The 21,831-nt window shown below is 43.1% G+C and overlaps 1 protein-coding gene across 3 annotated transcripts in view; it reads right to left on the bottom strand.

Moving 5' to 3' along the window:
• Positions 1 to 21,831, bottom strand: part of oga (O-GlcNAcase) — a 74,151-nt gene that overhangs the window by 26,214 nt on the left and 26,106 nt on the right. For 2 of the 3 annotated variants that reach the window (XM_072479711.1, XM_072479713.1), the window contains exons 4-11: positions 19,539 to 19,669; positions 18,539 to 18,710; positions 13,531 to 13,629; positions 11,887 to 12,171; positions 10,543 to 10,701; positions 8,583 to 9,199; positions 6,228 to 6,402; positions 4,376 to 4,429 (exon numbers count right to left, since the gene is read on the bottom strand). In XM_072479711.1, coding sequence (XP_072335812.1) covers positions 4,376 to 4,429; positions 6,228 to 6,402; positions 8,583 to 9,199; positions 10,543 to 10,701; positions 11,887 to 12,171; positions 13,531 to 13,629; positions 18,539 to 18,710; positions 19,539 to 19,669 — 1,692 coding nt within the window. The remainder of the gene's footprint in view (positions 1 to 4,375; positions 4,430 to 6,227; positions 6,403 to 8,582; positions 9,200 to 10,542; positions 10,702 to 11,886; positions 12,172 to 13,530; positions 13,630 to 18,538; positions 18,711 to 19,538; positions 19,670 to 21,831) is intronic. The other variant, XM_072479712.1, reaches the window with a different exon arrangement.

Genomic DNA, 21,831 nt, shown 5'->3' with positions numbered 1-21,831 from the left:
ACTCGCTGCTGGAGGATGGTGGAAGCAGGGACGATAGTGACATTTATGGGGCACCTTGACAAATACATGAATAGGATGGGAATAGAGGGATACGGACCCAGGAAGTGTAGAAGATTGTAGTTTAGTCGGGCAGCATGGTCGGCGCAGGCTTGGATGGCCGAAGGGCCTGTTCCTGTGCTGTACTTTTCTTTGTTCTACGTGTATGGGAATAGGACAGGAAATTGAGGTAAAGTAAAAAGATCAGTCACAAACTTATTCGGGCAGGCTGTATGACCTACTACTGCTCCCAGTTATGTTCTTATAATTAGGTTGATTAACAGACTTGCAGAGACTCAAAACAAGTGTTGAGAAACAAGGAGGGGACTGGGAGAGAGCAAGAAAAGAACTAGATTTGAGCAGACAACTCCGAAATTGTTCCATTCATTTTAATGGTTTAGTCAGGGAGTCAAGTTGGACTGTCAGGAAATTCTCAACCAGTCACAAAGACTTTCCTCAAAAAGTCACAGTTCAGCAGTTTAAGAGGTGAACAGTATGCACAAAGAATCCAAACTCTCTAACACTTGCTTGTGTTTTTCCATCAGCCTTGCCCACGACACAAGAAACAAAGGCATCAACCATTTCAAAATTAACAAACCTCGGGAATCACTTGACGTGAGCATGGGAGCGGCTGCATTTTTGTGAGTTCTTGCTCCACTTTTCTTTTAATCCTTTGTTTTATCCGAGTGCACATTCCATGATTATCTTTATTTTTAAACATATGTCTTGCGCTATGTCCCTGGTTGGAGTTTGGTGGTGAAGAACCGAGTTGAATCACAGAGAATACTCGTTTGATTGAGGCGGTTGTAGATGGCTGGGGTAGGGCCCAGCCTGCAGTAGCAGTTCTGATGGTGGGTGCACCTACGCCTCAGCATTGCTGAATGCATTGGGATGATGACCACCATTGTGAAGAATGTTCTGGGTGATGGCTTGGTGGTGCAAGCTTTTGGTGCTCACTTTGATGAACTGCAAAGTATTTTTGTGAGAAGGTTCGATGGAGCACATCGCATCCTGTCTTTGAGGCCTGGGGTCGGGTGGAGGCCCCGATCATTGATCTTATGCTGTCCTCTCCGCGATGCTGATTGTGAGGGGTTGGAGGTGGCAGACCATGTTGAGTTACCATCATCCCCGGGGCCCAGGCAACAACGTGGTGGCGGTGAAGATTCTTTGTTTGCTGGAACTTGAGATATCCTGTCATGGTCTTCCCAAGTTATCCTTAAGTTCATCAATAATCCTGGACCTTATTCACTAGTGATTATGCTGTTGATTTCATGTTGCTGCCTTTATTTCTGACATTTGAGCATGAGGGTGAGGGTCGTTTGCTGTCCAGTTTGAGCAAAAACCATATTGAATCAGTCAAGTGAAATGTGGTTTGTGCACAGGCTTATCTTTTTTTAAAATAAATGTGGTATAATCCTTGCATTCACGAGAAGGAAGTGCATTTTAGACACACCTTATCTTGTTTATAGAGATGAGTGTATGGTGGGGTTAAATTAGTGTTCACTCGGACTGAGGACTGCCCCTAGTTAGAGCTTATTGTTTCAAGTTCTCATTTTGCATTTTTTATTCTTGTTGCTTTGAATTTTGTACTTGAGAATGCGTACTTGTCTCCTTTGAAGGTCTATGCAGATCATGTATTCGGAGATGATTGGATTCCTTCTGATTCTGAGTGGTTGGTGCTTTAGGGCAATTGGGGTAGAGGAAAATGAGTGGTGGCGCATGACTGGGTGTGGTCTGTTTAATCCCTGCTTGATTTGTTGAAGAGAGTCTGGTTGCATTGTCGGAGCCCTTCTTCGGTTTGGAGGTAGGCTTGATTGGTGAGTTAGGCGCCTTCCTCCAGCTGGTCTTATATATTGGCTTCTTGAATGTCCTCCTCGGTGCGGTTGGGTCTTCTGTGGGGAGGCAGTGCAATTGTGCCTGTTGAAGCAGCGCTGCCCTGTCCCCGAATCTTTTTTGTTCATAGGGATGTGGGCATCGCTGGCTGGGCCAGCATTTGTTGTCCACCCCGGAGGAATTTAAGAGTCAACAACATTGCTGTGGGACTAGAATCACATGTAGTCCAGACCAGGCAAGGACAACCAGATGGGTTGTTACGACAATTGAAAATGGTTTCATGGTCATCTTTACTTTTAATTCCAGATTTTTTTTTATTGAATTCAAATTTTTCTGCCATGGTGGGATTTAAATCCAGGACCCCAGAGCATGACTGCTCTGGATTACTAGTCCAGCGACAATACCACTACCTCCCTATCTTGCAAGGGCATTCCGAACTAGTTGGTATTTAATGTTCTTGGATTTACTCAGGATTTCTTTCCTTTGGGTTTGTGTGTGTGTGTGTGTGTGGGGGGGCTTCTCTTCATCTGGGTGAGTCTGTTTGATCACTGAGATGTTGCGGTTCCCTGGGTGTGGTTAGTGAGGTGCAGGGCTGGGTGGGGAGTCCTGGCGGTATTGAATCATTTGTCTCACGAATGTGTTTAACTAGGCCATGTCTGGTGCTGTGATTAATATCCGGTTTCGCCTTGAGACATCGCTTCTCAGAGGCACTTCTTAGGGACATCCTGAGTTTTGTGTTGATGTGCTTGAATAGCTTAGTTTATTGATTCCCAAGTGTGCAAGGGTGTGGGGTTGAGCCGGGTCCTGTATTGTGGTTGAGATCCTGTTGCCCCTTTAATGTTTGGGACATTCGCTTATATGAACAAGCAGCTTTTTCTCTTCTTCATCCTTGGGGTTGGCGTGCACCGGAAGAATCCGGACTTATAGTTGTATCTTAGTCCTCTTTTATCCTGAGAACATTTGCTCCTGATAGATCTCCCTTTTTTATCTGTCATGTTCAATGTGTTGGGAATCGCTGACTACACTGACCATAATCCAAATTTATAGCTGCTGATCCTCTCTGTACAAATATGTGGAATGATGCTCATTCTGTACTGTGCTTGAGGTGGGATTATGTGGCCTTGTGCGGAATATGTAAATCATCCTTCCAGAACTGGGCTCTCGCGTATTTTGTGGGTATTTTTCTATTTTTGTTATGGTGGGGTCTAAGTATCCGTGATTGGCTCCTGTAGCTGTACAGGACATCCAAAGAGAGGGGGGTTACAGTATGCCATTGGTGCCTCTGGTGTTGCTAGATTTAAGGTACACCCCCGAACATCACACGGAAAATGTATCCTGAACTCTCTTGGTTGTTGCGAGCAATCGCCATGTGGGAAAGTGTGCACCATTTTACCATACTTTCATGGCTGTATTGTTCTCTCCGTTGATCTTTGGTGAGGCACCAAATTAAATAATGATTGTACGGAAACAATTATATTGATGTTCTCCGCTGTATTGATATAGTGGAGTCTTCCTTTTATGCAGACTTTACCACTCCTGTGGTTTTGTGGCATTATTTGTTAAAGCAAAAATCTTCAATTAAAAATACTTTTTTTTAAAAATTAACAAACCTCAGAGGTCCAATTCCTACAGTAGACTCTTGAGCTCACACATATGAAAACACCATATCCTCATGGTTTTCAGGAACTCCCAACTTGTCACAGTAAAATATAACAATCTAACTCCAAACTCATCCAGCTTTTATCGCCGGACTGAACAGCTCAACTAATTTTACTTTCACCATCTCATTCCTTCAATGTCCCAAAACGTGACAGAGGTGATCACTACTGTAAAGTCCCATACCATTTCAGTCATCTGACAGGATCAGCGCAGCAATGCAAGAGGAAAAGCTTCAATTTCTGGGCCTCGCTCGTTTTAAACTAGTGCATCAATGCAAAACGAGTCTGAAAGCTGGCGAAGAACAAGGAAGCGTTCCCTCTCAATTCACTAGTGAGATACAGTCCTGAGCAGTACCCAAGTTACAGGCTGTGTTGAGATGGGTGATGTAAACTTACAAAAATTATGTGAAGAATGGTAGGCAAATACCTTACTGAAACTTCCAAATTTTGGGGGCAATGGAAAGCTTGTAAAACTCTAGTTTTAAGCTGCTACTGGTTTCTGTCCATATATAGAATAAGTCAGCTTATGAGACACAGCCCATTTCTAAAAATATCAGCAGCTTCAGAAATTGTTTCTCATGCATTATGAACAGACCACAAAATTAGATAGTGATTAAATTTCAGTAAGCTTGTAACGGGTACATTTGGACAGTAGCACAGCTAGCCTTGATTTCAAAGACTATCTAGGTTAACGTGAGCGCTCTACAAATAAAGAAATTGTTAAAGCATTTCTTATATTAGCAGCTGCGCAAATGTGACTTCAAAACTGTTCTTCAGTACATTTCCTTTTAAGAAGCCTCACTGCCTATCACTCTAATCTTAATGAATAATCGCGCCACGCTTCGTACATCTGGCGTTGTCGATCCCACAGCTGTAGTAACTTGTGCTGAGGATTCTTCCATCTGTACACAATGAGGGAAGAAGACAAGACAATAGAAGAGGCCATTAGTAACCCGTTACATCACAGCATCACACTTAGGTTATGGCACAACGTGAACTGCATCACCATACCCACTAGGACTGTCTCTCCAACAATGGCATTAGCCAAATGCTTCAATAGCTAATATCCCCTTATGTAACCTGATTACTACTGCTCCTGCCAAAACTATGCATGTCCAATAGTGGATTAAATGAAATCTTGTGTTTGCTACCTAGCAATGAACTGCTGCATGCACATTTGTCCATTACAGAAACTACAGATCAGTGCTCATGCTGAAGTGAACAGACTTTCTGGAAGCAATTGTTTGCTGAAACGTTTAACTCAGGTCAATAAATGTTGGGAAGCCAGCAACGCCCACATTCCATAATGAACTTTGTTTTAAAAGTGCTTTCCACAGGACGAATCTTTAACATTACAAACTCTGCATGAGACTAATGTATCAAATAAATTCTGGAGTGTCTGGATCTCACTGCTAATCGGATTGCTAATCTTGTATATCAAATCCTAAAGAACTGTTTTAGTGGACAGGAGCCCTTCTTCTCGCCCCTTCCATTCGACTCAGTGGTAACCGCCCTTTTCAAAGTGTGTATTCAATGCTTTTACTATTAGATTGGAGGCCCATCCGTTAAAACAAAAATAATCCCTAAGCCTGAGCATTCCAAAGCTGACTCATGATCTGAACCCAAGCCGTGATCACAGTGCTAGTTGAGCTGCCTGCTGTATCAGTTTTAAAAGTCTGCATCCACGCCATATTCCCTGCCATCTGCGTAGAAACCTGTGAATAAAATATGGTTACTTGCTGTAACCCAGACCATGCTGGTGCCTTACTCAGCCTGCGCTTCCCCATCCCAATCAATATACATGTGGCAAAAGTCACCACTGCTGCAGTTTTATTCCACAATTTTTTCCAATTGATTTTGGAAAGACAAATTATAGTCTCCCAGTTTTAGTTTTGCAAAAGCTCCCCATCTTGCTTTTTGGAACTGGTCACACATGTGAAGCTCTGGCTGAACCAGCAGACACCAGAATGGCCTTGCGCTTTTTATAAAGTTCGCTTGCGCGCTGGCCTGGAGGCTGCGTTCCAAGCCTTCGGATTGCTGCAACTGCTGGCCTGCCACTGTTCTGTTGAAAACAGTAATGTTGTTACAAATCACAGCAAGCAGCTCTCAATAGCTCCGTATGATCATGGCACATTGCAGTTGTGTTTTTTTTTTCAGGAATAAATACCGCTTTTGCAACATTTAGCAAGTTCTAGTGATGTGATGCAGTCCACAGTCAGTCCCAGAAAAAGAGACAACACAAAAATAAAATGCAATGGGGCGTATTTTTTATATAAATCAACTGGTGTGCTTAAAATCGTTACTGGGAACAATTACATCAGCCTCTGAAAAACACAAATGGCCAGAAGAATTATATCAGTGCCTTGGAAACAACTACTCAATTTGGCTGAATTAGTCCTGGCAATGGTTTCAAATGAAAGTGTAGAAACAGAACATCAGCTTGCCAATATCCTGCACTGAACACATAAATGAAGGACAAAAAACAAAATAAGAATTGTGGGATCATTAGATAAAATTGTATATGGGGTGTGGCAGAATTAAAAGTGTGGAGCATTTTAACGCCATTTTGGTATTGTTATCCCACATTCATATGGATTCTGGGTACTTGCTTTAAGAGATACATTTTTCAAGGGCTGACAGAATTGAAGATTGTTAAACCAAGACCATGAGGGAACAAGGCCCGTCAGCACTGATACCTACCTAACCACTGGACAAAGGATTTCACCATAGATACCACACCCTTTATATCCCAAACATATGGGTACAGATCATATAAAATGGATCGATTTTCACAGCTGGCAAGACGGGTAAACATCTGCATTACGCCACAGCACATCTCTTCAAACTTAGTAGCTCTGAAATGCCATTTTTCAATCTGAAAGACAAACATTAGATAAATTTGTCGTATCTAAATATAAGTTGGATGCTAAAGTCAGTAAAACAAAATTTTACACAGGCAACTGCAATTCGAAAAGTCAACACTTTCCCCCATGTCATAAACCCTCCACTGGAGAAACAGCCTTTGAAAAGATATTTTATACTTTTGTGGCGTGTTAATGGGCAGAATTCACTGCTTTGAGAAACATGCAACAGCCTAGTCCTTATCCTATGCTGCCATATCCAAGGCTCGATTCTAAGCTGCATCCAGGTTTGTTGACAAGAAGAGTAACATCGAGCCTGAAGAAAATCTTTGGAAGTAGTAAAAGCATGTTCGGTGGTGGAAGCCGTGTCTGCAGAAGCTGAACTTGAGTGCATACCAAGTTTATGTAGGCAACCAAATATTCCCATTGTTAGGGGCAAATGCTTGGCCATACAGATGTACCAATAGGAAGATTTTTTTTTGGCAAATCTACAATACTCCCAGCAACAAATCAGGGTGCATGTGGAAACACTCAACATCAGTAAAGTAACAATGTCGGGCAGCATGTGGCACAGTGGTTAGCATTGCTGCCTACAGCGCTGGGGGCCTGGGTTCGTATCCCGGCTCTGGGTCATTGTCCGTGTGGCGTTTGCACATTCGGCCCGTGTCTGCATGGGTTTCACTCCCACAACCCAAAGATGTGCAGGGTAGGTGGATTGGCCACGCTAAATTGGCCCTTAATTGGGAAACAAAATAATTGGGTACTCAAAATTTTTTTTTTTTTTAAAGTAAAAGAACAGTGTGGCATGGCATTGACACCCTTGACATACAGGTACATGCAAATTAAATACATCAAAAATCAGAATCCTGTAGCTATCGATTGAGTGGTTTTATACCCAACTTGAGCTGACCAGATAATATGGCTGGAAAGACATAACACGGCCTGTACATACCAAAGAGGAAATTATTGCCCTGTAATTTCTCCACTTGCCACAAACATTGATCTCTCTCTGAAGGGAGAGCTTTCCAAATTTTTATGCAACGTATGGGCAAATCACTCGAGAATAAGGTCAACTGTCACTAACTACTGTGGTTTTAAATTATAAGGAAACCAACACAACACTATCAACAATGGTAGGCAACAGCCACAACAGAAATTTAAATTCGACCCAGGCATACTCTCCAGGGAAATACACTTATCAGTCAACAGATGAAACTAAAGACTGCACCTCAAACTCCAGACATTTCAACATGGGACTTAAAAGGAGTAGGTCTTTCAGTACTTTTGAGCCTGTTCTGCCATTCAATAAGATCATGGCTGATCTGGTTGTGTCTCAACTTCACTTTGCCATTTACCCCCCAATATCATTGACTCCCTTGTCTACCAAAAATCTGTCTAGCTCTGCCCTGAATAAATTCAATGACCCAGCCTCCACTGATTTCTGGGAAAGAGAACTCCACAGACTAATCACCCTTTGTGAGGAAACATTCTCCTCATCTCAATCTTAAACGGTAGGTCTTTTATTCGTAAACCATGTCCCCTGGATCTAGTCTCTTCCTCAAATGGAAACATCCTCCGAGGTACCCAATCAAATCCCCTCAGGATCTTATATGTTTCAATAAAATCGCCTCTCATTCTTCGAAACTCCAATGGGTATAGGTCCAACCTGTCCAACATTTCTCATGCAGCAATAGAAGAATGATAAAAATCAAATAACAGGACATTCAGAATCGATAATAGCTTTATAGGTAAAGAGGAGAATGCTGCCCATTCATTCAATTCTCCACAAAACTATAACATCTTATAACCCAACAAAACCAGGCTATCACAGCAGGTCAAGAAGCTGGGCATGAGTGTATGGCTTCCTCGCTTCTCTCCCAATTTGCCTCTGCTCTAATCTAAATAATGTTTATACAACTTCATCCCTTTTTTAAACTTCTCAACTAGTTACTTAGTAGCTCCCAAGATTGGTAACTACCACAACCGTTACATTTGTCCAAGAGGATTTGTGCCTGCTTGGAACTGGCTTTGGATTGCCTAGATTAATAAATCAAAAGAGACACCTCTCTGACCATGAATCTCTGTTGAATTCAAATCCATGCTCCAGAGGTGAAAAGCCAGTGCTTTTATCTGCACCACCCAGCCCTTTCTGGTTGTACAACCATACTCAATGAGTGCACACCAGCATACTCACCTTTTCAGCATCTTTTCCTTTACAATTCACACTAACGACACTACTGTTAGCCCGAAGCCATTGAAATTCCCTCAGCATCTGAACAGCTTTGGGTCCATGCTCATAAGGTAAATAGAACATTTCAGCCAAAAGGTTTAGGTCTTCTAGAGTCACAGCGTCAACAGTGTACAATGGCTTCTCATTGGGACCTGGGACATACTGCTCCTTGTTCATCTGCTCATCTGTCTGCATGGGTGCAATGTCACTGCCAGAGTCTTCCTGCATGAAGATCTCAGGAGACTTAGATTCAGCAATACTGTCTTTGTCCATCTCCATGGGTTTGAGATCCTCTGACATTTTGGCCTTGACAATGTCTGTAAGGATCTGATTAACATTTTTGGATTCTTGCTCATCAGGTTTTTCCACCACCATCTCCATTGGTTCTTCATCAGACTGTTGTTTCTTCTCCTCCTCTTCCTTAACCAGTGGGACTGACTCACCACTCAGCGGGCTTCCTTGACTCATGATAGGCTGGTGGTAGACTGTAGTCACTGTTGTGGATGAGTTCAGGCAGGGTGTGTCGAGTGCACCTACATCAATTGCATTTGTCTTTGCACCACTGTGAGGGACTGTTCGACCTGGGGGAGAAAAAAAACTGCTTTAAAAACCTACATCAATTATTAATGGCAAAAATAAGGTTCACTGAGCAGCTCAGCCAGTGGTTTAGTGGATAAAGATGCAGCCCAGTTCGGCACCTGGACTGGAAGATCCCAAGGCTAAATCCTGACCCATGTCAAGATACATGATCTTTGGGTGGGCAAATATTAAGCTCGAGACTTGCTGGTCTTCATCCTACACTAGCATGTACCTTGAATCACTAGGCATCAAACTGCACTGTAATTAACACAGGAATCTGGTGATTTTTCAGAGTGTCGGAGGACCCGTAAGTCCAGGGAGTAAGAGAGACCGACGTCTTGGCCTTTGCCTCCTTGGTAGCCTGGAGACGGATACAGTTAGCATGGAGGGACTTGAAGCCCCCGAAATCAGAGACCTGGGCCAATGACATGGTTGGCTTTCTCAGTCTTGAGAAAATCAAGTTTGTCCTAAGAGGGTCAATGCCAGGGTCCGTCCGGAGGTGGCAGCTGTTTGCTGACTTCTTTAGAGAAAATTAACTGTCAGTAGGGGGTGGGGGGGTTAGTCTAGATTACTGTTCAAGGAAGGTGAGACCTTGAGGGAGGTAGAGGGTCTTTGCACTATGTTTATAGTTGTTTGTATATGGTTTACTGTTACGGTTATAAAATCACAAATGCCTTAATAAAATATTTTACCAAAAAAAACACAGTAATCTATTTCTCAATGCATGTATCCTAACCCACTGCATGTTCAGCTCTCAAATATCGTTGCAACATTGACTTTGTTCCCATTTCAAAGAACATCACTGTCAGCATTCATGCTTGCTCTTATTAACTCTCCCTTACTGTGCTCAGTTCAGATGTAGGTCCTTTCTTGCATTCATGACAATACACTCCAACTGGAAACCAAAAACAAAATCAGTCCAGTAATGCTAATGTGCTGAGTAGTGAGGTGTCACTTTGATCTCATAGCCCAGTCAAGCTGAACAGCAAACAGGAAGACTAAGAGCAAGGGTAGGGTGGGAAAGAGGTTCGCCTGGCAGCATTGTGCTCCTCAGGGAGAGGGAGGTAGCGTCACACATTTGGGAGCATACATTTATAAATTATTTCAGGAAATATGGGCTGACGATGATCGAGGATATTTTTATGTTCATGGAGACCAGCTTTATATTCCAGATTTTATTAAATGAATTCAAATTACACTAGCATCGGCCTAAGCCTCTGGACTAGTCCAGTAACATTACTACTTCACCATCAAATCCCCTCATCCTTCTTGATAAAGAAAGCTGTAAATCTTAGATCAGCCATGAAAAAAAAAGGACAAATGCACTCAAGCACAACACACTCACAGGTGTACTGATGTGGCACTCCAAATTCCTGCAACCATTCTGTTATCGCCATCTTCAAAGCCATTTGAGGGCTGTACAAGATATCCATTTCTATCTCCTCATCACTGCCCTCATTTTCAAGTTTGATCTGGATAGATACAGTGCTCTCTTCTGTGTCAGCTGGAGGAAAGAAAGTATGCTGTATTATACAACCAAAAATAAAATTAAAGAAACAAAATCAAAATGTGAGCCAAACAGGTGTGACAGGTACCAACTCCAAACACAGGAGAGAACACAAAAATGAGACCCTCCTCCCTAAACATCAGTACAGCGAGTATAGAGATAAATAAAATTGAGTGCATTACCAGGAAATGGCAGAACTACTGGAATCACTGTTTACATGTCAAACAGCTCTTTTATATTGCACTCTATACAGTATTGTCACTTTTTATATTGGTAGAACACAATTATCAGCATGAATTCTCAATGCAGAGCAGCAAGATCCCAGCTTCAATTTCCGATCTGGCTAGAGTTAAAGAATCTCATTTGCTACACCGTTCCACCCATTTTCAAGTCTATGCCTTGGGGAAGTGGCAAAAGATTTGCACAAATCCGGCCAAGCTTCCATTCCTTCACTCTTCCGGAAAATGTGTGTTGCAGTGAGACGTATTATCTGTGATGCCCACATGTTGAAAACCTGACACTTACTTAAGATTACACAAAGAACAGATAGTCGGTGATGTACAAGGGGTGCATTTGATGTGCAACTACTTAATTCAAATCACCACATTTTTTGTTGTTCAGTGAGAGAATAACTATGTCCAGAATGAGAGTTACTTCACTGTGCGAAAGCGGACTTTGCACATGCCTTGATTCACACAATAGCAATACAGCAGATGTTGGAAATCTTAAATTTAAACAGGAAACATTGAAAATATTCAGGTCTGACAGCGTCGGCAGAGAAGCAGAGTTGATGTTTCAGGTAAATGCCCTTCCAACTTTTCGGATGAAAAGTCATTCATCCGAAATGTGAAATCTGTTTCTTGCTCTCCACAGATACTGTCAGACCGGCTGCATATTTCCAGCACTTTCTGCTTTCTGCTCTCATTAATGCTTACCTCACAGCACTATGAGAGCACCTTCGCCACAAAAAATGTAATGGGCTGAAAGAGCACATCATGTACACCTTTATTGGGGTGGCAATAAATGTTGGTCTTGCCAGTGATGGGCAAACCCCATTAACAATTCTTTTTGCAAACGTGATCGCATAGTCGTGCACCCTCCCTTAGACAACATAAAGCAGAATCCATAGAAGCCCTACAGTGCAGAGAGGTCATTCGGCCCATCGAAGAAGAATGTACTCACTCATCACAACATCCTTTCGCACACCATTCATGTTAGATTTGTACCACGTAGCCAGGGTGTGAATGGCGACAAAATTCCCTTCAAATTCGCAGTTGGGGTTCGTCAGTACACCTTTCAGCCTTGGAATGAGTTCGGTCGACCGCCCTTTGTATGGTCCAAGGAAAAGGCGCTTCTGATCATAATCATTGGCATGCAGATTGTCCCAAATGAGAGGAGCTCTCTTCAGTATTTTGGTGACTTCTTCGATGGATTCCACAGAAATATCTTTGGAAACTACTTTTGGACCTAAAGATCAAGAAATCCTGAGCATCTCTCAAACAGTAAAATGTACACAATTTACAGGCTCTAAAATTAGGAAAATTTAGATCTAGTCCATTTTGACAATATCCTAAAGGTCAATAAGTACCATGGTTTGGAATAAAACAGACTAGAGTTAGCTGATCTCAGCTGAAGCAGTAGTGGAACAGATAAAATCAGCTTCATTCTTCCAGGCTAAGCCAGAGATCCCACTCCTTATTATCCAGTGGCCGACCAGAAAAATATTTATTTGGAATGGATGAACAACTTCTCCACAGACAAATGATCACTTCCTCTCAATAAACATGGCTCAGATCACCATTTAGGCCATGGTCTCCCATTAACAAAAAACATCCAGCAATTGTTTCGGAGCGACCCTCCAAAAGAGCACCCTCCCCATCCCTGTAACAGCGTAACCCCACCTAACCAACACATCTTAGACACTAAGGGGCAATTCAGCATGGCCAATTCATCTTCAAACATATATTTCATTCCTTTTAAAATTTCCAGATAAACTCGGTCATAGCTTCTTTTTTTTTTTTAAATTTAGAGAACCCAATTCTTTTTTTCCAATTAAGGGGCAATTTAACATGCCCAATTCTCCTATCTGCGCATCTTTTTGGGTTGTGGAGGTGAGACCCACACAGACACGGGGAGAATGTGCAAACTCCACACGGATAGTGACCTGGGGCCAGGATCGAACCCAGGTCCTCGGTGCTGTGGGGCAGCAGTGCTAACCATTGCGCCACTGTGCCGCCCCACAGCTTTGATGGTTAAACAGATCTTTTGACCAGTAAATCCATGCCATTTATAATCATGTAGTCCATTACTTCAACAGCCCTTTGTCTGGAAACATACTGTATTTCATACTACAAAATTAGGGTTTAAGCTCACTTTTGCTGATTCACTACATGCAAATCTTCCATTACTTGCACGGTCATACTCAAACATTTATGGCTTCCACTTGATTTTTCCCTTAACTGTCTCTGCTCCAAGCTCTCATCACCTAACTGAGGGCAGGGCATGAGATACACACCAATTTAAAAGATTTTGGACTTAGTAGTGTTATTGCAATTGGAAAGATCCAGATAGCAGTCATTAAGAATGGACATGGCCATAATTTCACAGTGCCAAGACAACACTGTTCTCCAACTAAGGTCCACCATGTGAATTTTAATTCACTTAACTGCAATAAATCAAATAAGTTTTTTTTTAAAAAAACAATTACAATGGTTTGTGCTGATAGTAATTTTCCTTTGGATTGCTGACTCATTTATATCAGAACTCTGAACATATTCCAATATTTGCAGAAGTTACCCACAGAAGATAATAAAATATAAAGCTCACCAGTCCACAACACATCAATGCCAGGTAGTAGTTTATCCCCTACCGTCCGAAGATATGGAGAATGTGCAACGTTGGGGTAGCAAAAGGTTCCACAGTACTCTGAACAAGATTATTAATTTATAAAAATCAGTACCAATCTCAACAATCACCTCAAGTAACATGTACAGAAATGGTCAATGTATTAAAAGCATTCATCAGAAACATCAAAAGAGAAAGACAGTCACGGTAAAACCAAATAGTTTAATGTTTTCACAAGACTACTCAACATACTAAAACAGCACGTGAAATCTCACGGGTAGTGAAGTTAGTGGGAGTGATCGTGCCACATGTTTGCACTTCCCAACCTATATTTTAGGCTCCAATCAACTTTATTTCTCGGTTTCCCAAATGCCACAAGTTTTGTTTGAATAAATTATAGGAATTAAAATAAAGACAGAGGCACAACTAAAAATGAAGACTAAATGCACATCCTGCCCAATTACCCCCTTCCCTCCAAGGGCTTCAATGTAAGACTATACTTGGTCTTGATTCCCCATGTGTAACGCTAGGGGAAGCACGGTAGCATAGTGGTTAGCTTCACAGCTCCAGGGTCCCAGGTTCGATTCCCGGCTTGGGTCACTGTCTGTGTGGAGTCTGCACGTTCTCCCTGTGTCTGCTTGGGTTTCCTCCGGGTGCTCCGGTTTCCTCCCATAGTCCAAAGATGTGCAAGTTAGGTGGATTGGCCACTCTAAATTGCCCTTAGGCAAAAAGGTTAGGTGGGGTTACGGGAATAAGGGGGATAGTGGAAGCATGGGCTTGAGGTGGGGTGCTCTTTCCAAGGGCCGGTGCAGACTCGATAGGCTGAATGGCCTCCTTCTGCACTGTAAATTCTATGGCTGTGGTACAGGAGATAGCCTAGCAACCTCTAATGCAACACTTCTATTCTTGGGCGGCACAGTAGCACAGTAGTTAGCACTGTTGCTTCACAGCGCTACGATCCCAGATCGATTCCCAGCTTGGGCCACTGTCTGTGCGGAGTTTGCACGTTCTCCCCGTATCGGAGTGGATTTCCTCTGCGTACCCCGGTTTCCTCCCACAAGTCCCGAAAGATGGGCTGTTAGGTAATTTGGATATTCTGAATTCTCCCTTAGTGAACCCGAACTAGCGCCGGTATGTGGCAACTAGGGCCTTTTCACAGTAACTTCATTGCGGTGTTAATGTAAGCCTATTTGTGACAATAAAAATTATTATTGTAAGCAACAAATTAATGAACACACCATGAAAATGCCACAAAAGAATCATTAATATTTACAAAGATGCCAAGACATGTTATCCCACTTTTCGTAACTCTAGCACCAAAATTATGGGAATAGGATTATAGTTTCATTTTGGATTTTGTCATGGTTCGAGACTGATCTTTGGCTACATGTGACACTTGCCCTAACAAATCAAATCTGATTTGGATACACATTGTGTAGTACACCTAAGTCTATTCAATCTTCCCTCATTTGCACTGGCCCCAGTCAGTAAATACATTTCTAAAATGAGCTCAGTAAAATTCCTGTTTGCAGTACGAAACTCATGCTTCACTGCTACTCAGATTGTTTTACAACAGAGCCCAATGCAGGGAGCAAAAAACAAAAAAAAAAAAAAAAAAAACTGGCACACGCGCACGCACAAATCCTACCACAGGAGATTGCCCATTCATACAAACATCCATCTGGAGCCCCACCACACCAAGTAATAGACCAATTACAGCAGAAGTGAAATCCAAAAGACAACATTGGCAATTTTACAAGCTTGCAGCCAGCAAACCTTGTGGCCTGAATGTTAATGACACAAAGTTCAGAAAATGTGTACTTACAAAATTTGTTGGGGTTCACAGAAAAAAGTTACAGCGCAGGGGGACATTCAGCCCAATGTGTCTGCACCGACACTCCAAACAAGCATCATGACTTTGTGTCATCCTCCTGCCTTTTCCCCGGACCCCTGCACATTACTTCTATTCAAATAATCACCTAATGCCTTCTTGAATGACTCAACCACAATTTCTTCTTTTTTTTTTTTAAATTTAGAGTACCCAATTAATTTTTTCCAATTAAGGGACAATTTAGCGTGGCCAATCCACCTACGCTGCACATCTTTTGGGTTGTGGGGCGAAACCCACGCAGACACGGGGAGAATGTGCAAACTCCACACGGACAGTGACCCAGAGCCGGGATTGAACCTGGGACCTCAGCACCGTGAGGCAGCAGGGCTAATCCACTGTGCCACCGTACTCTCAACCACAATTTCAAGCCACACATAGCAGACCCAGATAACCAGTGTGAAAAGGGTTTTTCTTCTTTTACATTTACTTCTTTTGAAAATCACTTTAAAACCTATGCCCGCTCATTCTCGATCCTTTTATGTCCCCATATCTATTCGGTCCATCCCCTTCACGATTTTGAGCACCTCTAACAAATCTCCTCTTACCATTCTTCTCTACAAGTCCAAACCTCTCACAACAGAAGTTTCTCATCCCTGGAGAAACATCCTTCATATAGTGTTGCACCCAGAACTGTACACAGTACTCCAGCTGAGGTCTAACTGGTGTCTTGTATACATTCAGCACAACCTCCTTGCTCTTGTACTCTATTCCCCCATGAATAAAGCTCAGGGTACTATCTGCTTTATTAACAGCTCTCTCCACCTGTTCTGCTACCTTCAATGATCTATACACATTTACACCCAGGTCCCTTTGCTCTTGTACCCCTAAAGAATTTTAACCCTTATATTCTGATGTCTGTCCATGTTCTTCCTTTCAAAATGCGTCACCTCAACACTTCTTGAAGTTCTGCTGCCATCTCCACCAGCTTGTCTATGTCCTTTGAAGTTCTAAACTGTCCTGCTCACAGTTTACAATGGGACCAGGGCCAGCAGGTGGGGGCTGGCTTGGCTCAGTTGCCTGGACAGTTGGTTTGTCATGCGGAGCAAGGTCAACAGCGCGGGTTTAATTCCTGTACTGGCTTAAGTTATTCATGAAAGCCCCAGGTTTCAATCTTGTCTCTCACCTCAGGTGTGGTGATCCTCAGGCCTCACCACCAGTCAGTTCTACTCTAAAGAGTGAAAGCAGTCTATGATCATAAACACGGGGAAAATGTACGAACTCCACACGGACAGTGACCCAGAGCCAGGATCGAACCTGGGACCTTGGCGCAGTGAGGCAGCAGTGCTAACCACTGTGCCATTATGTGGACTATGGCAACTTTACTTAACTTAGAATATTTCAAAGTTTCATGCCATCCACAAACTTGTTCTCTGCACACCAAGATGATTAATATGCATCAGGAAAAACAAGGGTCCCAATACCGACCTCTGGGGAACCAATCTGAAACATATCCATTGACCATTACTCTCCATTACACATCCAATTGTGTAGGCATGTTGCCACCACCCCTTTTATTCAATGAGTTATAACTTTTCTCAAGTCCATTATGTGGCACTGCATCGAATCCCTTCGAATGTCCAAGCACATCTTCTGTTGCCTCTTCAAAAACATTCCAGATTAGTTGAACACGATTTCCCCTTTAGCAATCCTTGCTGGCTGTCCCTAATCAACCCATATTTCTCCATGTGACAACAAATTCTATGCAAATAATTGTTTCTATGGCCGGCACGGTGGCACAATGGTTAGTACTGCTGCCTCACAGCGCTGAGGACCCGGGTTCGATTCCAGCCCCAAGTCACTGTCCGTGTCTGCGTGGGTCTCACCCCCAACAGCCCTAAAGATGTGCAGGGTAGGTGGATTGGCCATGCACAATTGTCTCAATTGGAAAAAAACAATTGGGTACTCCAAATTATTAAAAAAGCATGGCTTGGAGGTGGCAATGTCGTCCGCATACTGAAGCTCCATGAGCGATATAAGTCTTGTTTTCTTCTTGGATTTCAATGAGTGGAGATTGAAATTTTTTTTGTCCATCCTGAGTGAATGATGTCCACACCACTGGGAAGCTTTCTTTTGGCAGGTGAAGGTGGCGGCAATGAAGGTGGAGAAAAAGGTTGGGGCAATGACACATCTCTGCTTGACTCCAGTCTTGACCTCGATTTTAGTCATTGAGGACTAACATCTTGTTGTGGAAAGAGTTGGAGGATGCTAATGAATTTCTCTGGACAGCTGGCCTTTGACAGGGTCTTCCTGATTGAGTCAAATGCCGTATATTTATATGCCTTCAGAAGATTTTGGGATTTCCCTTTATGTTGGCTGCCAGTCTTTTCTACAATCATAGAATCCCTACAGTGCAGAAGGATGCCATTCAACCCGTCGAGTCTGCACCGACACTCTGAAAGAGAACCACCCTATCCAAGCCCACTCCCTCGCTCGATCTCCACAATCCCACCTAGGGGCAATTTAGCATAGCCAATCCACCTAACCTACTGTGGGAGGAAACCCCAGCACCCGGGGGAAAACCTAGCAGACATGGGAAGAATGTGCAAACTTCACACAGACAGTCACCCGAGGTAGGAATCGAACCAGGGTCTATGGTGCTGTGAGGCAGCAGTGCTAACCACGGCACCACCACCGCTCTTCCCTTCTCTAAAATGCGTTTTCACCCCTCAACGTTAATTTCTGTCACCTTTTTCATGCAGAGAGCTCTGGATTAGTTTGCCTCACGTTTCCCTTTTGAGGGAATATACCTTGTGCCCGAACCATTCCTTTTTGAAGGAAGTCTATTGTTCAGCTAAATTCCTCCATTCAATCTTTTGTTTCAACCTATCTGGCCCAGCTCCAATCTTGCCCCATTGAAAACAGCTCTCCCCAGTTAATCATTCTTACTCTGGATTGCCCATTGTCCTTTTCTACTATCATTCTAAACCTTATGGTACAATGACCACAGTGTCCGAAATGTCCCCCCACTGACCCATGACCAACCTGGCCCACCTCATTTCCAGAACAGGTTCAACAGTACACATTGAAGATGGTCACTGAATCACTGCAAACCAATGCAGCAAATTCTACATGCTTACAACACACCAGCTGTCCACTTACCTGTAGGACAGAACAAAAAATGCTCTGGCTCTTCCAAATACTGATAGATCTCATTAGTAACAGAGAGTTGTGCATGTGCAAATGAGCTGAACACCTCTTTGTCTGCTGGGCACATATTGTGGTCAATGTCATCAAATAATAATGCAAAAGATTTGCATCCGAACTGTGACACCTATAAAACAGAAACACAATGATGTTCAGAAGCTTTGCTGCAAACTTAAAACACCTTTGTTGGATGGATGCAAAGAGACCAAGGGATGTAAACAGCTTTTTTACTTTAGGAAATCATAAGCATGCATGTTTGGATGATGCAGTGGGCAAGGCATCCTCCACGGAAGAGGAGAGCGTTCTCAAAGTGAGGCGAGGTGGGAGAAAGGAAAATGGAGAATCACATCAATAACAAACTTCTGTCACTGAGTCAAAATCATGCAACTCCCTTCCTAACAGCACTATGAGTATACCTACAACACACAGACTGCGGTGGGTCAAGGAGACAGCTCACCACCTTCTCAAGGGCAATTAGGGATGGACAATAAATACAGCTTTGCTCAGGTTCCCATCAGTGAGTGAATAAAAAAGTATCAGAAAGAAGGTAGAAGAGAGTGAACATTGTAGAAAGAGAGAGTAAAGGTGAGCATTACAGCCATATAGAGAGAGTGAGGGTAAAGGGTCAGTGTGGGCTCTTCAGCATGCTTACTTCAAAAGCTTCAGGAATCCAAGATCCAGTCCAGAAGCCCAAGTACATAATTTCTCAGCACTGCACTGGAATGAAGTGACCAGTGAGCGCACAAGCATCAGCACAATGTGCTATGTTGCAGATTAAAGTGCAAACCCATTTTCCCTCTCGGGTGAACATAAAAGCTCCATGACACTATTCATGGCAGCTACAATAACTTTATTATAGACAAATTCAGTTGCAATTACCAACATATGTACAATGGAAAAAGTGATTGTAATCACTTTTATTTGAAGAATCAACAGATCAAAAAAAAGCACTCACCTGATCCAATTTGCGTTTCAGAGTAGCAACTTCCTTTTGATTTGAGAATGTGATATCAAGACCGGGAGATATAGCATAGACAAACTCGATAGTGTGTTCTATCGCAGCAGAAATCAGCTGCATCAATTGTTCTGGAACATAAGGGATTACATTGTGAATAACAATCATAGAAGAGGAAGGGAAGAAAATCTCAATGCTACAATGTTTTAAAAATATAAATTTAGAGTACCCAATTCATTTTTTCCAATTAAGGGGCAATTTAGCATGGCCAACCCACCTAACCTGCACATCTTTGAATTGTGGGGGCGAAACCCATGCAAACATGTGCAAACTCCATATGGACAGTGACCCAGAGCCGGGATCGAACCTGGGACCTCGGTGCCGTGATGCAGCAGTGCTAACCACTGTGCCGCCCATCTCAATGCTAGAATGAAGGAGACACACTCTCTGAACAAAGCAAAGCTAACTGGGCAGGCAGGTGCATAGTGTTGATGTACAAAAGCATTGGTAAGGCAAGGGCCTGCAGCTGCTCAAACTCACACGCGCTGTTCAGGATGGGCAGAGGCAACAAACTCTTCTCTCTTATCGATCCCTGGATAGAAAGAAATCAATCCCAAAATCACCCAGGCATAGCAGCTTCTGCAAGAGCAGCACGGTTGCACAGTGGCTAGCACAGTTGCTTCACAGCTCCAGGGTCAACAAAGAACAAAGAACAAAGAAATGTACAGCACAGGAACAGGCCCTTCGGCCCTCCAAGCCCGTGCCGACCATACTGCCCGACTAAACTACAATCTTCTACACTTCCTGGTTCCGTATCCTTCTATTCCCATCCTATTCATATATTTGTCAAGATGCCCCTTAAATGTCCCTACCGTCCCAGGTTCGATTTCCAGCTTGGGTCACACTATCTGTGCGGAGTCTGCACGTTCTCCCAGTGTCTTTGTGGGTTTCCTCCGGGTGTTCCGGTTTCCTCCCACAGTCCAAAGATGTGTAGGTTAGGCCATGATAAATTGCCCTTACTGTCCAAAAACATTAGGTGGGGTTACTGGGTTACAGGGACAGGGTGGAGGCGTGGGCTTCTCTTCCCAAGAGCCGGTACAGACTTGATGGGCCGAATGGCCTCCTTCTGCACTGTAAATTCTATGATTCTTTGTAACTTGACAATCTCTACGATTAAAAGGTCTTACAGAGTGAAGGACAGTTACAGTCATGTTTAGTAACCTATTAAATCAAATTATGAGTTGTCGACTCTGTTAATGTTATGGCAAACCAAAAGAGCCCCTGACATTGCACTCCAGCTTGTCATCCAGTTGGTTGCAGTCTACTGGATGGTGGCTCTACCATAGAGACCAGTATTGCGGTCTTCATTAAACTAGTCAATACAGGACCCAACTAAAACTAATAAATTAAGTCAGAGCAGGCACTGCAAACTAGGAACTTGTCCCAAACTAGTGAACTACTTTCTCAATTTAAGAAATATATTAAAATCAGCCTCACTGTAATGATATACATAGCACACAGAATAATAGTGCGGAAGAGGCCCTTCGGCCCATCACATCTATACTGACAAATGAAAAACACCTGACCTGCCTATCTAATAACATTTGTCAGCACTTGGCCCTTAGCCTACAATTTTATGACCTGCCAAGTGCTCATCCAGGTACTTTTTGAAGGATGTGAGGCAACTCACCTCTACCACCCTCCCAAGCAGTGCATTTCAGATCGCCACACCACACTGGGTAAAAAAACCTTTTCCTCAAATGCCCCTGAAACCTCCTGCTCTTCACCTTTAACTTGTGTCCCCTTGCGACCAACCCTTCAAACAGCTGCTCCATATCCACCCTGTCCATGCCCCTCATAATCCTGTACACCTCAATCAGGTCGCCCTTCAGTCTTTTCTGCTCCAACGAAAATAACCCAAGCCTATCCAACCTCTTTTCATAACTTAAACATTGGCTGTAGGACAGCCAATCCTAGTGAATCGCCTTTACACCCGCTCCAGTGCAATCGTATCCTTCCTATAATGTGGCGACCAAAATTGCACACAGTACTCCAGCTGTGGCCTTACCAAAATTCTCTCCAACTCCAACATGACCTCCCTTCTTTTGTAATCTATGCCTCGATTGATAAAGGCAAGTGTCGCACATGTCTTTTTCACCACCACATTAACCTCCCCTTCTGCCTTCGGAGATCAATGGACAAACACGCCACGGTCCCTTTGTTCCTCGAACTTCCCAGTGTCAGGCCATTCGTTGAATACTTCCTCGTCACATTACTCCTTCCAACGTGCATC

This window comes from Scyliorhinus torazame, chromosome 16 (assembly GCF_047496885.1).
Source record: "Scyliorhinus torazame isolate Kashiwa2021f chromosome 16, sScyTor2.1, whole genome shotgun sequence".
Classification (NCBI taxonomy): domain Eukaryota; kingdom Metazoa; phylum Chordata; class Chondrichthyes; order Carcharhiniformes; family Scyliorhinidae; genus Scyliorhinus; species Scyliorhinus torazame.
This window is presented reverse-complemented; position numbering and strand designations above follow the sequence as displayed.